At 34.5% G+C, this 18,148-nt stretch overlaps 1 protein-coding gene across 1 annotated transcript in view; it reads right to left on the bottom strand.

The window, feature by feature from the left end:
• Window positions 1–399: 399 nt before the first annotated feature.
• The window catches only part of C5H14orf39 (chromosome 5 C14orf39 homolog), a 29,374-nt gene continuing 11,625 nt past the window's right edge, over window positions 400–18,148 (bottom strand). Inside the window, exons 6-18 of the mRNA XM_035326708.1 lie at window positions 14,455–14,642; window positions 13,964–14,006; window positions 13,436–13,556; window positions 12,798–12,892; window positions 8,473–8,612; window positions 7,931–8,010; window positions 6,388–6,473; window positions 6,225–6,289; window positions 5,040–5,107; window positions 3,825–3,982; window positions 3,177–3,312; window positions 1,735–1,792; window positions 400–602 (exon numbers count right to left, since the gene is read on the bottom strand). Coding sequence (XP_035182599.1) covers window positions 400–602; window positions 1,735–1,792; window positions 3,177–3,312; window positions 3,825–3,982; window positions 5,040–5,107; window positions 6,225–6,289; window positions 6,388–6,473; window positions 7,931–8,010; window positions 8,473–8,612; window positions 12,798–12,892; window positions 13,436–13,556; window positions 13,964–14,006; window positions 14,455–14,642 — 1,441 coding nt within the window. The remainder of the gene's footprint in view (window positions 603–1,734; window positions 1,793–3,176; window positions 3,313–3,824; window positions 3,983–5,039; window positions 5,108–6,224; window positions 6,290–6,387; window positions 6,474–7,930; window positions 8,011–8,472; window positions 8,613–12,797; window positions 12,893–13,435; window positions 13,557–13,963; window positions 14,007–14,454; window positions 14,643–18,148) is intronic.

The following is an 18,148-nucleotide window of genomic DNA, read 5'->3' as shown; positions in this document are numbered from 1 at the left end:
GTCTGGTACAATAAAGTTACTTTTACTAACACTTTATTTTGTAACAGAGACTGAAAGTACTCATCTAGAAGTACTCTTTAGATGCTCTCTCACAGATATTGAATTAACTCAGCATGCTATTTTAAAATGGTATTTCTGCTGCTTGTAAGTGCCAATTTAGGGACAGTGTATCATAACATTTTATGAAAACAACATATTTAGAAAATAAATAAGAAAAATAAAAGCTGCATCTCAAAGCATGTGCTTGCTGGATATACACATGCTCTTGCAGCAATTGCAATAATGTATTCTTACATGAAATGAAAGGAGAAGATGAAATGCTTTGTACTTTAACTTAAGAAACTGAAAACATTTGTCAAGGCTAAGTAGGAAAAGAATTTAAAAGGAAGGCAAAGGTATTCAAAAGAATGTAGATGGCTTTGTATTTTGTAAGGAAGAATGAAAACCTTTCACAGAAGGAGACTGTGATGATCTCTGATCCTGTCCAAATGCAAATGGAAAACTAAAGTCATCTTTTCCATCTCCAAATGCATGAGAAGTCGATTCCGAAGGGAAGGGAAAGGCAAATGCATCCTCACTTTCTGATTTCCCAAATAAGCTTCCTATACAGAATGAATATTATATTAGTAGATTAAGTCTTACTGAAAGAGTACTGCATTCAGGATATAATATGCTTCCTTTAACAATATCTTACTCCCAGTGCCCACTGCATATCAGCCTACAGTTGCGTGTTTATTTCTGCACTGGACATGGTACTTAAAGGTGGGCATTGTCAGAAATTATGTAGAATGAAGTACTTGAATGATTTAGAACAACAAAACACTTTTTTGTTATATACTGGGTGAAATATTTTGAATACTAAGCAACAGAGTCTTTGTAAACTGATACATTTTTGTGGTTTCTTTCTCCTCTGAAAAACCACTGAAAGATTTGGAGAAACAAAGCTACAGACAGGAACTCCCCAAGTTTTACATTCAGTAAATCAAAATTCATACCCTTTTCTCTGCAATACATATGTATGCATACAAACTTTTGTTCATCCACTTCACAAAAGTAGCTTTGCACCTGCAGGACCTCTAAAAAGAGTAGATTACAGTTCCCTTCAGAAAAATGCTTGATCAAGAGTGAATTTTGATCCTACTGTTATCACTGAAAAATTGTCCTTTCTCCTCACTAAAGCCAGGATTTCACACAGAATGTATAAATGTGTGTGGCTCACTTAGTATGGGTAGAAGATATGGTTTATGAAGTCTCCTCTCTCACTTGTGCTATTTTTACATTGTGTACCTCCAATGATTTAAAGTGATGATCAAGGTTTCTTTTATCAAATGAAAACTTTGCTTTAATTACAGATGAGGAGGGAAAAAACAATAGATGTATTTTTCTAACACTGAGCTAGCGTAGCCTTAAGTTAAAAAAGTGGTATTTACGAAGTACTATAGCTTTGTACGTGTAAAGAATAGAGCGCCTTTCAGGAATGAAAAGGCTTACAAAACTTCAACACTTAAATTTTTCTTTCCCCTTGCAGCTCCTCTCAGAGTTTGCTTCAAACACACCTAATACAATCCCTACTTCTGTTTCTTCTTTCTCACATTTCTGTTTTCCATGAAATTTCACACATTTCAGGTCCATAAGACAAGTATGCAGAGAAAGATTTAAGCTAGTCAAAAACCAAACATAACCAATCACTAAACTGCAATATCACAAATAGAAAACAAGTACTTTCAGACTTACCAAAATCTTTCTGTGGGGACATGGGATTCAAGTGTCCCACAGGATAATTATCATCTGTCTGAAACAAAGCAGACATTTTATTTAACAAATTAAAGAGACAGAAAATAAGTTCTATGCTGATATGTAATAACTGAGAAAGACATGTTCATAGAATCATAGCATGGCTTAGGTTGGAAGAGACCTTAAAGATATCTAGTTACAACCCCCCTGCCATGGGCAGGGATGCCACCCACTAGATCAGGTTGCCCACCAGTGAATATTAGCATTTGAATTTAAATTTATGTATCAGTCCCTGAGTTTGCAAAGTAAATTCTTTGATACATTTCATGCTTTCCTTACTTGAGATATATACAGAGAATCCTTAGGCAAGATTGATAACAGATACTTAAGTCCATAATAGACTTTCAAATTTCCCATCTAACTTGTTAAGTGTGAAGAGTGAAGTGACTGTGAGAGGCTGGTAAATTCCTGAGCTGTCACAATATAACATGAATTCTGACAATATTAGGCGACTTACCTACTCACCTCACCTTACCTAGACCTACCTCATTCCTAAACAGTTCACAAACTATTCACCAGTCTATTTTCTCCTACACAGCGCTGATGATAGGAGATACCACCAACAGGTATTTTGAGAAATACAAGATAAATATTTTGCCTCTTTCCTCCTTTAGATTTCACCTAGTAACCAAAAGACGGAGCACACCCACTGAAATATAAGATACCTGGGTTCAAGTCCCTTGTTTTTGTAATGGGGTTTGTATCTGCATTACCAGTGAGTGGTACCTAACCACTGTGTTACGCACTGACACACATCTATCCTGAAGATCCATTTGACTATCTATTAGCCCAGAGAGAATAAAAATTACTCTGGAGTACTGCAGTTAGGCAATCTGCAAAGTATAAGGAGCACTAGCTAGGTTTCAGTCCCTTTAGTTGGCTATCTCCTCCATTGAAATATAGATGCTAATACGTATTTGCTCTTCAGTACTCCTAATAGATAAACCTTTCTTTTCCTCTGAATTCTGTGAAAACTGGAGGATAAAATAAAATAACAATTTAGGCACCCAATTCCCCACTACAGCGAGACAAAACTATGCATGATAGTCATGTGAATTGTGAATTCTGCCAGGGTACCTAAAATTTTGCATTGCAATGTTAAACCAGTAACCTTTTTGTGAATCTAGTCACTTATGCACCTGCACAATACCCAATCTTGCCCATAGGGGTAAGATCCAATCCTTGATCAGAAGTCATCACAGGAGAATCAGAAGGTAAGGAGATAAGCTTTTTCTAAAGGTATCAAATGTGAAATTAAGCATGCTAATAAAAAAATGCTTAAGAGATGATCATTCAAGAAATCCTCATTCACGGTCAATCCTTTATTTTTTTAGCATCGTTTGCTTTGTGGAAATTTAATATTCTTATGTACTCATTTTTACCTCATCAGATGAATTTTCTGCCCCAAACACAGAAGAATCAAATAAATTAAAGCCAGGAGACTTCTGGGAGAAGTTCAGGAGAGAAAAGAAAGCCGGAGATTTTGATGTTCCTTCTTCACAACCTAAGTTGTGAATACTGCAAATACAGAAAGGAAGAACATACATTATTAGTTTTAAAAAGTAGCACAGACTTTTTTTGTTGTTGTTGCTGTTGTTCTATTTGTCCTTATTATATTTTGTGACTTTCCCAAATTTCTGTAGCTTCCATCAATAATTACTTCTTGCAACACAGAACAGGTAATACAGCCCTTCAAATCAGACTGAAGAGTTCCTACCAATTTTACTCTCGTATTTCAAAAAAAATGCGAAAGATAGAAATCGGTTAACAAATGTGACTGCAGGAAAAGAAAACAATTTTAGCAAATGAGCTACAAAGAACCTGCCTCACATATTTGTAAGCCCCCGCTACATTTCAAGTAACAATGATACTGTAAGAACAAAATCTAACTCAGAAAATAATAACAATATTTTCAGAAGAGCTTTCTATGGAAGTCTTTCTATAGTATCTTTCAAAAAATAGCAGACATATACAATACACATAATTACAAATTTTCTTATGAAATCTAAATATAAAAGCTGAAATCATACAAGTCAAATGGAGGTGTTTTAGAGAACTGGGTTTTCTTCCCCTTTGCGTCAGGTGTTCCAACAAACTCAGGTGTTTCAGGTGTTCTTAGAAAATGTTCTGCACTTTCCTCTGCTGAGTCTGGATTATTTTCATTTGACTTAAAATAGGTATGTATGTTCTATTAAAAAGAAACATATAAATAACATTTATGGCATATGTAATTTCCCCAAATATTGTTTTAAACATAGTAATTGTATGCTTTAGGCTTGGTTAGATTTTTTATTTTCATAAAAAATAAAGGGAATTCAATAAATTCTCAGTTACATATTCTCCACAGTTACAACTGTAACCTTAATTTACCTAATTTTAAATGGGCTACTTCTGATTGCAATTATGTATGAAAATTTTCATTCCAAAACTTAAGAAACTTGTAAGCTGAGCAAAAACACTGATTTGGAATAAAAGAACTCTCTCTTTCTAAAGTATCTCAGCTAATGCTTTAAGTCACATTGGAATCCTCGTGATATTCTAGTGAAATAAAGGAACATCAACCATCAGAATATATTTCATCTGACAGAGATATTTCCTCTTTCTCAGAAAATGTTAACAGAGAATATACACTTGAATTCTGTAGAACAATTTCCACCAGGCTCAATATTGTTTTAAAGATATTTTTTCTCCACCAGCTGCCAGCAGCCATGAACCTGTAACCAGCTAGAAGAAGATGAGTATCTCAAACTTGATCTCAGTATCACCTATAAATGCAAGCTGTACAAACAACTGGCTTGAATAATACAGCATGGTGAGCTTAAACTCCCATTCAAGTACAGATTGTAGAAGTAGTGCAAATGGAGCCTTTCAGATTCTGTAGCCAGCACAGAGCCTGTTTTCTAGAATTTTGTGGAAGAAGTGAGTTTCCCGTGCATCTTAGCTCACACAGATGAAAGTTATATGTACCAGTTCTATCTAAAAAATGCTGTGTATATGGGCCAGATGGCCAAAGTCAAGGTAGCATAAAAACCCACAGAATATTGACAAGGCCAAAAGCAATGTTCATTGTATTAGTAATCAGAAGACACAGATTGGCTTCTCACCTCTTGGGTGCCTTAAAGTGAGTCACTTTGCCAATTCCTGAGAAATCTAACAACCTCTTACCAACTGATTCAAATACTTCAGAATAGTTTCACTACAGTAAATAAAATAACTGTTTGTGACATAAGAAATGCTTTCCTTACTTGAGGTACATAAGAAGAATCCTTAGGCTCATCTTCTGCTTTATCATCACATTTGGCCTCTTGGTCTTCTATACAAAGAATACAGTACTGCTTGTATTATAGCAACATTTTAAATGTATATGTAAAAGTTATGTTGTGGAAAGAATCCTTGAAAAAGATTTACTAACTTGGCGTTGCTATTGATAAGGAAGTGTTCCCACCATAGTGTTCATAATAACCCACTTTGTGGCCATTTTCGTAATAGTTACCTTTCGTTCTGCCACTTACTTACTAGCATTAAAGCAGAGCTAAAGCTTCTTCATATTGTTTGGTGTGTTCTTCAAATATAGTTATTGCTCCCTGAGAGTCCTATTTTTGTCTAATCCAGCTGTTGCACTCTGAGAGTGCTAATACCAGTCAATAGAAACCACGTGGAAACAACATAAAAAACACATCCATATGAGACTGACGGAGCATATCTTCAAGACCTGGACAGAATCTAGGGTAGGAAATTAGTAGAAAGCTACCCAAACTTCTGCTCGATGCTGTAGACCATGCAACATTTCACGTACTGTAGGCTAAGATCCTGTGTTTCAGGACATATAATTAGGATCCTATTTATAAAAAATTAGACTATAATTTTTGAAATGCATCTAAATTGACAGTGTGATTAGGAACAAACAAACAAACAAACATTTAAGCTACAGCTCAGTGCCCTGGGATTTCAAAACTGTAGGTGCATCTGCAGCTACTCTTTCGTTTCTGAAAGTGTTTTGTGCATATTTCTTAATTTTCATTTTTTTTAATCTTAATGTGATGCTTCAAATTTCCTGAATTCCTTAGTTTGCAACAGACCTTTTCTTTGCATTTTATCATGCCTTTTGGGTAGATTTTCACACAGGTTTCCAAACTGAAACTAAGAGCGTAGACTTACAAGATATGCTGGGAGGTGCCCTTTATTAACAGTGGTTAATGCAGAATGCATACCACATTACTGCACAGTTCAGTCTCCATTTAAATTAGGACTCAGCCTGCCTGCTGTATTCACAATTTTAAACTAAATAATCAAGACGTAAAAGGAAAACAAATGGTGGTCCACTTCACACCAGAGTGAAATTCTGGGTCCTAGAATTTTCCCTTTAATCATTTTGTGGTCTAGTTTACAGTAACAGCACACCTTACCAAAAAATACCTGTGGTACTTTACCTATTACTGTATTTTCACTCTCAAACTGTTGATTAGTAGTCACTTGCTTTGGAGGAACTAGCTGTCTAAAAGACAAAAATTACACTGCTGTTTGTTTGAATGTGGATTATTTCTATAAGCTTTAATCTCAAGAATGAAAGCTACTTCATTAGAGAAAAGTTACCTGAACTGCATTTGGTTTTGCAAGCTTGCTATTGATGGAACTTGGGCAATTTGTAGATTATTAGTCCGCGCAGTGTCAATAACCATCTAAAACATAGCAAAAAATTCAACTGAGGCAGAATACACAATTGTCACTTCAACAATATCATTCTGATTTCTCTTTAGACTGTGTAAATCAACTCTGTTAATCTTTCCTAAACAATTACGCAACATATACACTTTTTTGCCTGTCTGTTTTACCTACAGATTAACATTTTTCTTCTTACAGCATGGTACCCAAAAGCACTTCCATTTTTCTGACAAAGTTGCATTCACAGCATTGATAACGAGAGGTTAAAAATTAACTTCTCAGTCACAATAACATTACATAAGTTACAAACTTTATCCAGGTTCTTTATTACTGCAGCCAGTTTGGTCCTGCTTGACAATACAGCATGGGCTGAAGGGCCTGTCTCCATGTCTTAAGGTCAAAGTGGGCACACATAAGTGAGTGCCTGCTATGTGAACGGAATAACTGTAAGTAACATGCAAACACTCCCACCTCACAGAATTTCATCAGATCAGAAGCTCTGTTTCTAACATGTATTTGTGCCTTAAGGGCAGAGTGGCACTAGGAATCTATGCCTCAGCATCAGATAACACATTAGTTCACAGCGAGTTGCTAGTTCTGGTTTGTTTTTAATTTGCAAAATGCTATCAAATTGAATTCAGCTTGGGGTAAGGGACAAAAGGGCTGGGTATGCAGAATCTGTCTGCCACTCACCTCCTGTAGTTTACCATACTCCTTTTCTGAAGCATAAAAACCTCCCTTCCTTCAATCGTTTTATTTTTCCCTCAGACTTCATCTTCTCGTTGTTGCCATCAACCTTTCTTAAAATTCTCTTAACTGTGACTTACTGCTTCCCACTATTTTCTAATGCAATTCTAGCTCCCAGATTCCCATCTTCATTTTTGGATTATCCAAGCAACAACCCTTCCATCATCCTCATCCTGTTCAATTCACTCAGCCTGTCGCAAATCAGAACTGCCTCAAGTTTCTTTTGGTCTTGTTTCACTCAGTCTATAACCCTTGCCTTTCGTGTTGTCTTGTCTCATCTTATGAAGGTCTTCCCTCCCCCCATTGGGCATCACTTGCTTTGTATATTTTCATTCCTATTATTATTATTTTCTCTTCTTTTTCTGTCCTATTAAACTGTCTTTATCCTTTATCTTTCCTATTCACTCCCCCATCCCTTTGAAGGGAAGTGAGCGAACAGCTGTGTGGTGCTCAGCTGTCTGTTGGGTTCAACCACAGCATCTACAAAGATTACTCTAAATTTTAAAAACATTTTGCAAAAGTATACATATTTTCAGTTGAATTAGAACTAGTACCACAGATTTTTATTACGGTTACCAAGTCTTCAGCGTCCTGGTTCCAATGTTAAGTTAGCTTAAGTTTTATATAAGATGTTACAGCACTGGATATATTTGAAGTATTTTCAATTTAAACAACCACACAAAACATTATACAATCACATGTTTTTACCAGTGGGAGAACTGCATACCTGTGACGGATTTTCTGCATGGCTGGAGGAGCAGCTAGTAGCAACTGAATGTTCCATACGTTTCTCTTTTTCTTCTCTCCCTAAATTAACAAAACTTATTTAATACTGTCAATAGGAGTAAGTATCCAAAAGCACTGCATTGTTAAAGTGCGCTTGTCAACAAAGCTTAGAAATTTTTCCTGTTAATGAACAGCTAAAACAAAGGTATCAGAAAACATGAAAGTATCAAGCAAATTCCAGTAAATAGTATTTACAGGATGTTGGTTTTATTTTTTTTTCAAACACTGCTAAGCGTATTCTTCATTTTATTCTGGCACTACGTATTAGATATACCTACCATGTCACTTTACTCATTGCACAGATAAGAGAAGAATCAGAAGGTTTTCAGAACATAAAGACAGGTATGTACTCAACTTGCATTGAAAGCTTGGCTTCAACTATCACAGTAAAATAGCTGAGTACATTTGATACCATGGTTTTCATTTATTTACACAAAAATAACCCAAAATCTTCACAAAAATATCATTAGAAACACACTGCACCTTTGTCTGTTCTCTTCATAGAGAATCTAATAGTCTGTACAGACTGGACTGATTTCCGAGGAATGCACGGGAGATGTAATGGTTTATACAGTTGATGTTTCTCATTTAACAAAGAAGGGTGCTCACTCTCTTCAAATATCCTAAAAAAATTAAGGCATTGATTGAAAAAGAAAGGAAATCATAAAATACAACTGCTTCAAATAAGTGGAGTTTTCAAAGGAGATGCATGATTCCAGAGAGGTTCTGCATCTTGCAGCTCCAGCAATCAGCAAGACTTAATTTTTCCTTAAAGAATACCAGACAGAGAATGCCACTGAAAGCAGAAGACATGAAATAGCAATAAGTTGATCATAAGAGCATTGCTGACTTGAATTTTGTCAATATCAAAGTATTAATAGTTTTGGGTTTACACTTTTGTAAAAGCACTTTAATAATTACTGTAGCTCTTAAATCACACTTTCACATTTAAAAACGCTATTTTCCTCCTTGAGATTGTCCAAAATACTTAGACAAAAAGTGTTAGGTAGACAAAAGACAAAACAGCAGTGTTTTCACTTGTAGGGTAATTATCTGTGTACGGTAAATAGCCTTTTAATGAGTAGAAAGACAAAAGTTAGCAGAACAATGCAGGATAAGGTGCCTATTTGGCACAGGAACATTTACCATTTTCATTTTAATAATGTTTTATTTTATTTTCTCTTTGCCATTCCTGCTGGGCGCCTCTGTGCTCTAGCTGCAACACCTGGTTTTTAGCTGAGTAGGCAAAACTACTAAAAATAACCGAAGACTCAAGCTAGTCTTCCTGGTTTTCTTGAAAGTTTTCATAAATGAAAATAGGATAAAAAATATGATGAACTTTATAAGATAGCATAGAGTAAAGTTAGTAATACTGCTGGTTAAAACATACCAACCTAGAAGCACTGGTTAAGATATCAGACTTAGCAACACATTAAACTCAGGTGCATGGTCAACTGTGATCACATAAAATCAGGAATGCACCTCAGTCAAATAATAATGATGAAAAAGAACAATCTTCACCTATAAAGTTGCATACACACTTAGTGCTGAGCTGGACAACGACCTAACAAACCATAGAAATCACCCAAAATATCAATCAAAACAGAAATAATTTTAAAATATCTGTTTCTTTTATTTACAGCAATTATAAATGTTACTTGTATCAAGAATGATTACTAGAGGAAGTAAGATGTTTATGTGACCAAATATCTTTAAGATCAGATGTAGAAAACTTTAAACCAAGGAGTGATAAAACTAGAGCTAAGCACAGAACCCTGGCTAAAACTGCTTTAGTTTGTTCAGTATGGCTCATTTGGCTATTTTATCACAATCATCAATGAAAAATGAATTGAACAAGGCTGCTGCTGATGGTTATGATTTAGATTGCCATCACCCAGTTTTTTACACAAGTTAGGATGTCAATTTTGTTTTTACAAGTTCCTGGAATCAGTTTCTTTTTTTTTTCTTTTTTTCTTTTTTTTTTTTTTGTAAAACCTAGCAGACAACCCTCCATATTTCTCAAAAATTGCCATACATTAAATAAAGCTTTCTTTTACAATATGTATCTATTCAGAAGAATGTATTGATGGTAGAGTTGCAAACAGGACTCTGAAGCTCTTAAGACATATTTTTAGTAACAAAAAATTCCAAAAGAGTCTGCAGTTAAACTTTATAGATATACAGTACACCTGCCTCCTTTCTTCCCCCAAAACTGTTGAAATCTTCTTTGACATAATTATTAATTACTGAACAAAAAAAAAAACCTGAAGATTAAAGCTCAAAATAGTCTGAATTGCAGTAACAAGAAAGATCATTTGTCTTCTCTATTTCATTATCAGTAACCATCTGAGTAGATAAAAATCTTCATCTTGATTCATTTTGCAAAATAGATAAGATTTTTACTAAAGTGCAAAAAAGATAGATATCCTTAAGTCAAAATCCCATTTCTTCAGCAGTAGTTTCTTCTCTGTAGTATAATGAAAACCAAAGACTAGTATGACTTTACCTTCACTATAGGATTTAAGTGCATCTGATTATACGTACAAAAAATCACACTGACTACTGTGGTATTTACGAGGACACTCTACTGAAGCCAAGTTCAGAATTCTAATCAGGAGCATGTAAGCAAGTCCTTTTGGAAGTCGGACTTTTAATAACTAGCTGTCATAATTCATAGTAACTCTGAGGTTGTGGTCAGTATGGGGTTGACTCTTCATATATGTTTACACCTGTTAACAGCTTGTATGAAAAGATAAATTTGCATTTTGCAGTCAGTCTAATCAATGACTAGCTGGCCAGCAATGTTCTAGTCCTTTAAATGAAAAGTTACCACTGCCATCCTCCTGTCCAAAGAATATACAAACCAGCACCTATTAGTTAACTTCCGAGTTTGTTTCTTGTCTTGTAGCCATCTGAAGTATTTCATGGGTATTAATTTTTACATTGTTCTGCTCAGTGCTTTCATCGCTCTATTTACTTCTGTCCCTTGATGGTGCTGGCTTCTCTCCACGCTGTTATGTCAGTTCGTGGAGATTCAAAACTCTTTTTCCATCCTTCTTTTGTAGCAGAAGATGAAGATAACTCCTGCTTCTTCACAAAGCTCTCTTTGCCTAGGAGCCACAGTGTAGTGACTGCAGAACAGCTCGCAATAGACTCCTTCTTTTAGTACCCATATTCTGCTGTTATATTTTTGTACATTGTCTTGAGTCTGCAAAGGTTTAAATTCATATGACTCATTATCTTAGCACGTTTTCTGTTTGAGTTCTTTTTACAGTGATTATAATCACAGACTAATAAAATATTTATTTTTAACATCGGTGGTTACTTCTATGCTTCTGTGTTCATCTTAACATTGGCTAATTCTATGCTTCCTTTTTCTTTTAATATACTAATGCCACATAGGGATATTTTTAAAGAATTTTTAGTTTTCCACAACCCTTTATGCTGTGGATATCTTTGACAAGAATAAGCTTTAAAAAACAAAAACATTAATTAGTAATCAGGTGGTGGTCTGATACTATATGCTATTATCTCACATACATGGAGGTTAAAGAGAAATGTGAGTTGGAATAGTGTAAAATGTTTACAGAAACTTATAATCATGACATAAGCCGTGGAATTATTTCTTCAGTAAGAGCACCAAAAAGATCTACTTTTATGCAACCTAGACAAAACTTCTGGTGAAAGTAAAAGCACCTGAAAGATCCATGACAGAGATAAACGTACAACTGGAAGGTCTAGCAACGCAACCTATGAATTCATTTCCATTAAGTGTTTGATTGAATACTTCTTACGTCTCCACGCCCAGAATATAAATCTCCTCAGGCCATTTTGTTTCTGCAGACTGAACATACTTGGGTTCCTTTGAAAATTCTACAGGAGTGTTTCCAATCTTTTTCACCTAGTCTTACAACAAAGTAGATTTCTTGTTTCTCTTTGTTTCTAAGATCTTGCCAATTATAAAAAGCTTAGAAGGCAGAACAGGTATAAGGCTTTAAACCATAAAAAAATAATTCATTTGAATAATTCAGGGATATAAAAGCAGATATTAAAAACATAAAATGTCCCTATGAAAAAAGCTTAGAGAGTTAAGATGGCACATTTCTGTACATATGGTCCACTAAATTCCAATTCAAAACTCTAAAAAACTTCTTTTTCAATAAGACCATGATGTAAAATCACTTGGAAGACTTTTGGACATATTTTAAGTTTTAAATGGTCTTTGGTCTAACAGAATCAGTTTTAGGCGTGATTTTTTAATACTTACAAGAACTCCAGATGAGTGCAGGATGGTCCTGATGGTGATTTCAGTCCTTGTAGTTGAGCTCAAATTAAAGTGAGTCCAAGTTGTAAATGATAACTAATTTACTAAACCATTAATCCTGTCTATGAAACTTTCACTCATGCTTGTTTTTAAGAACCAAAATAAGAGTTAAATTTCTTAAGTAATTCAGAGCTGAAGATGAATGACATTTGTAACCATTACTCTTTTTCACCAATTATGTGTTTAGTAGAGTTAATGCATTGTATTTCCAACTGCATTCACTGTAAATGTATCCCAAATCTTTAAAACTATACACACAGATGTATTACCAGTAGCTGTGAGGAGCAAAGCCTTACACAAAATACTTGTGAATAGTATGTTTCCAGATGCATTTACTTGCCAAGAATCAAAATTAGCCACCACCTTTTACTACACCTCAAGTAACAATTACATAATTCAACCACATGACTGTTGCAGTCTGCGTATAAATGACGAGATAGCACTCTGGATGAAAGCAAGGGAAAAGAAATAATTTTTAACATACCTTTCCTTAAAATCCTTTGGCTTCTCTAGACTTTTCAGATTTTTTCCTTCAACCATTTCTGAATCATTTTGATCTTCTGTAGTCTCTTCAAATCTCTTAAAAGATAAAGAACAAATAAACATAAAAACTTGGTTTCTAAACTTGATGAATCAGTGCAATTAGAAGTTTTTTTGTAGCCAGGAAAGAAGGAAAGAAAAGGAATTTATGCAATTTTTACTGTAAAGAATATTTAGTTAAATACATTCATATTAACAGAACCTTCTTAAAAATAGTGGGACCTGTGAAAGCAGTATACTCAAGCCCTGGGGCTCACAAAGGAATAGTCCTACTATATTTTGTTGAGTATGCTCTGGCCCTGTTGTGCTAGCATGAAAGTCATCGCAACACAGGGCCTTGAGAAAATTATGGTGTAAACTGAGGTCAACAGAAAGCAAGCTTTAAGAGCCTTTATATTCATGGACACCTCTTCTCCAAGAAAACATATGTGATGCTATAGAAAAATAATTGCCAATTCTGATATCATCCTGTTGTTCCATGTGTTTGAAAATATACTTCTCTTTTATGTTTCAGAAAATGACAGTATAAACACCTGCATATATATAGTATACTTGTATCAAAGAAAATTAAAATACAGTTACCTTTTTAAAATAGTTAATTTTCATTTCTAATTCCTCTGCTTCTCTTTCTAGTTCAATTGATTCTTGTGTAGCATCTTCAGCAAGCTTTAACATTTCCTGTGTTTTTTGCCTCAGAGAAGCACTTTCATGTTAAGGGACAAACATGGCAACATTATTTTTTTCAAGCAGGGAATACTTACAGATTCCTCACAATTCTATGCCATAACTGAAAATTACAGAGCTACGGAAAGCTCTGACAAATATACATTTCATAGACCAAATCCAAATCAAACTTCAATTAGTCTTCTCCTCCTTAATGAAGCATTTTGACTGACATGTCATTAAATGAAATTTTACTTTCTTCCTTCAAAATGCTCCCATAAAATTTAACTGAAGAATATTATTTGACCTTCAATTTTCCATGGGGAAATGCCTACTAGTGCCACTCTATACATAAATAAATATTATACTTTTTTAATAAAAACACATGAAAGGTGAATAGAAACTTTCCTCCCCATAAATGGTATAAACACCATGCACTAAGGATACATATGCAAAGCCCAGTCATTAAAGGATTTAAAAGGAGCAGGCTCTGCAGAAACAAAATTTTGATTCAAATCATTAACAAGTCTAACATTTACAAATACAAGATACATTAATGGTTCAGGAACACTTATCATTGCTTAGCGTACATAGCAGAAATAGCAGCAATACTGAAGGTAATGCCATTTAAAACGGAACAAAAAAGCTTGTATGAAAAATAAATTTACATTTTTGAGAGTCTAGTTCTGAAGTAATTTGGGGATGTTTTTACTCCAAGAAGCCCAATGGCAAATCAGCATGTGTATTGAAAATTCTTGTTCCAAATCTGAATTTGCTACATTTTTTTTTTTCCTTAAAAATGGTGTAACAAAAAGAAGTATTTTTAATCAGCTTAAGAGAAATTGTGACGAATCAGTTAGTGGATTTCTGTACAGCACTTGTAACGTGCAGTACACTAGCAACAGTCTGTACAGTTTAAACATTGATAACCATAGTACCCAGAACATCCGAGCAAGCGTCTTCTTTCAATCTATATTGTTCAGACTGCTTCAGAATTCTGTTTTGGATTTCTTCAATCTCTTTCTTTTTTTTGTAACACTCCTGTGCAAGAGCAGTTTCTGCATACTTTTCCCGGTGTTGCTTCAAAATCTCTTTATACTGTATTATGTAATCTTGATACATTTTCCTATAAAAATAAGTCACATTTTTTTCCACGTATTAAGCTATTGTTTATCAGGAAAAAAATACTAGTTTATGGAATCAGTTCAATTGGACTTGCTGTTGTTCTGCAAAAAGTCATATTACTTTTAGCATATCACTGTGTGACTCTAATTTTTCTCTTCCATCTATTTTCAAGGAAGACTATACTGCACATAACAAAGAATACATTCATGATATAACAAACAGTCATTATTCTGATAGGAATGTAGACCATACCATGTTCAAAGGTAGCCTGGCAGATGACAAATGTTTCTTCCTCCTGTAATTGTCATGAAACTCACAGCAAGCCAAATTCTCTGCTTGTGTTCACTGGCACAATTCCACTGTTTTCAGTGGAGCTGTATCAAACTTACACTAAAACAGAATTTGGCCTAGCACCCAGTCTTTAAAGCAGCCTGATGCATCACTCAAGAGCAGCCTCCAAGGAAATGCTGAGCAATCTGCGTCTGATTCAGGGAAGACTTAAACATACACATTAGTGTGTGTTAGTCCTAGAACAATAGCACTATCCATGTTTAAGGTTAAGCAAACATTTAAACTTTCAATTGGCAAAGAGCCAGAATACTCAGGTTTTTTTAGGACTGCCCTCAAAATTAGTCCTACACTAATATAATTCCACTGACATCGTGTGAGTACATAGCTACAAATTACTGAAGTAAGTAGCATCAATTAAGAGGCCCCATTAAGTAAATGTCCGTGACATCTTACAAGTTTAAATGGGCTTCAGAAAAAGTTGCTATAAAAACAAATACCGTAACAAGCAATTGGATATAATTCATCACATAAGGCTGAAAATTGATCAATATTATGTTTGAAAAAAAAAAAAAGAGAAAGAAAAACACTGTTGCAGAGAGCAGCCATCATCTTGTGTTAAATCAATGACAGTGACTACATTGGAAAAGATTTTACTTGGTCTATTTTCTCATTCAGACAAGGAATTTACAAAGATAGACTGCTAATGACAGATCAATATTCAACTATCTCATTGGGAAGCATCTCTTGTTACACCTGTAATGATGCTAACCATAACTTTGGTTACAGGTCATTTCCAGTGCAGAAGTAGTATCTTTAGCTGAGCAATTAACAACACTGAGTAATTAACAAAAGAACTAGTTTGAGTTCTTAATGTCACACACATGCAATGTGAGTATAAACCTACAGGAAGTCTGTATTTCCCACACAGACAAGTCCTAATTATTTACAGTCTTTTAATAGTATGAATAACAACCATAGCCCAGTATATTTCTCTCCACATTTGAAAGCAAAAGCTTAATAACTGCTTAAAATGAAATTAAATCATTAGTTTAAAATGTTTGTATTCCATCCAACCTCATCATTGGAAAAAAAAAAGGATGAATTTGGACATATGCAAAATACATAGTAAGAGTTGACAGTAAGAATTTATGCAGATGGTATACATTTATAAAGACCTACCACAACTCCACACATCTAGCATGCATCATTAACTCAGCCTGGTCAATTAACTGATAAAGAAATATTACATAAAATTACTTGATATTAAAACAGGGCCCTACAAAATCATAGATTTGAAGGTGAATAAAATGTCATCCTCTAGTAAAAGGTTATGTGAACAATGGAGGGGCAAATTTAAAAATACTAAGTTATTAGTACACCTGTAGATTAGCCAGAAATTCCTTTATGAAACAAATTATCATGCGTAATAGCAACTAAAGCCAGAGACCCACCTGCTTATCTGCATTAAGGAACAGCTCTCACTACAACAAAAGCATTCTTTAAAGAATATGTTTTATCTCAGACTACTGTTAATAACTTGAATGCACTATGACTGAACGACAGACACTTCTGGATGCCCACTGGTTAGGCTGGGCAATCAAAGAAAGTAAAATTTGTGTCCAGACACAACAGTAGAAGTTTCTGCTCTTACAAAAAGAAATTTATTTTTTTTTTGTCATAGGAGAAAAAACTAGGATATCAGTTTTCAAATAAAACTATGCTCCAGGTACTAGTTCCTGTTAAAGTGACTGAAGTTCAAAACACCTGTATAGAAGAAAGCAGCTGTAGATTAACACTGCTGTGATTCAAGGTTATGAAACCAAGGAATTGAGATTTCTCAGACTTGATGTAGAGAAGGACATTAATCTATTTGCTTTTCTCCATGGGCGGTCTTTGGAACCCAAGAAGCTATGGGATTTACTAAAGATTTGTGTATACTGTACCAGATTTACAAGGTATGAAAGATGGAAGATATTTAGTTCTATTGAATGTAACAGATGCTACAAACAGTGAAACAATGAAATTTGCCGATATACAATTAAGAATGCATTACAAATAAATGTAAATAATAATAATAATAATAATTTGTCAAATAATTTGTTGCAACTGGTACATTTCAAACTTCTGAAAATAAACCTCAAACTTTAAATACATGCCTTTCCCAAAAATGTATTTTCCACAGATAAATATTTCTAGCCATATAGCGTTTGGTGTAATAGTCTTGAGAAATTATCACCATTTTTAGTATTTTTCCAGTTCATGTAGTTAAACGTAGGCTATTTAGAATTCAGCACTGTTCACACTAAAGTCATTAGAAAATGCTCTAATTTAATGTCAAAAGGAAAAAAAAGAAAACATCCACAAAGCTCCTGAACGCTACATAGTTATTTATTCCTCTTTTCATTTTTTGTTCTTCCCATCCCTTATAAAATGTAAGTGATATATGTGATATTTTCAAGATGAATTTCCAGTACTACACATTCTTATGTGTTCTTGAAACTAATAATAGTAACAAAACTGAATGCTTTTAAAACCTCTACAGTAAGTGCCTAACTAAATGTAAATTGATCTGCCCAGCTTTTAAAAACATCCTTCAATTTAAAGCAGCATGCCTTGAATATGCACTTATGCCAGATAAAATGGGCATTCAGCACATAAAGTTATAAATATTCTTATCTGTCTTCCTAATTTGTATATTTAAAATTTGTTGACAGCACATCTTGCTAATTTGAGTTCACCATCAAATGCTTCAGTACAGAGGAACTGTATTTGAAAGAAATATCTGAAGACCAATTGTGAAAAATATATAAATTAAATTCATTTTATCATTTATAGTCATGGTGTCTTATAATTAAGCTCAGGAATACAAATCAAAAAGTTGGGGGTTGGAACTGAAAGTAGTTATCTAAAGAAGCAATTCAAAAGTAATGATTCTTTGGCTTATCATAGAGTCATAAAATATCCTGAGGTGGAGGAGACCCGTAAGGATCATCAAGTCCAGTTCCTGGCATCACACAGGTCTACCCAAAATTTTAGACCACGTGACTAAGTGCACAGTCCAATCGTTTCTTAAATTCAGACAGGCTTGGTGCAGAGACTACTTCACTGGGGAGCCTGTTCCAGTGTGCGACCACCCTGTCGGTAAAGAACTTCTTCCTGACGACAAGCCAGGCTTGTCAGATCTAACTAGTGAAGGCCAAAATGGCTTAATCCTAT

The sequence above is a fragment of the Oxyura jamaicensis genome, chromosome 5 (genome assembly GCF_011077185.1).
Source record: "Oxyura jamaicensis isolate SHBP4307 breed ruddy duck chromosome 5, BPBGC_Ojam_1.0, whole genome shotgun sequence".
NCBI lineage: Eukaryota > Metazoa > Chordata > Aves > Anseriformes > Anatidae > Oxyura > Oxyura jamaicensis.
This window is presented reverse-complemented; position numbering and strand designations above follow the sequence as displayed.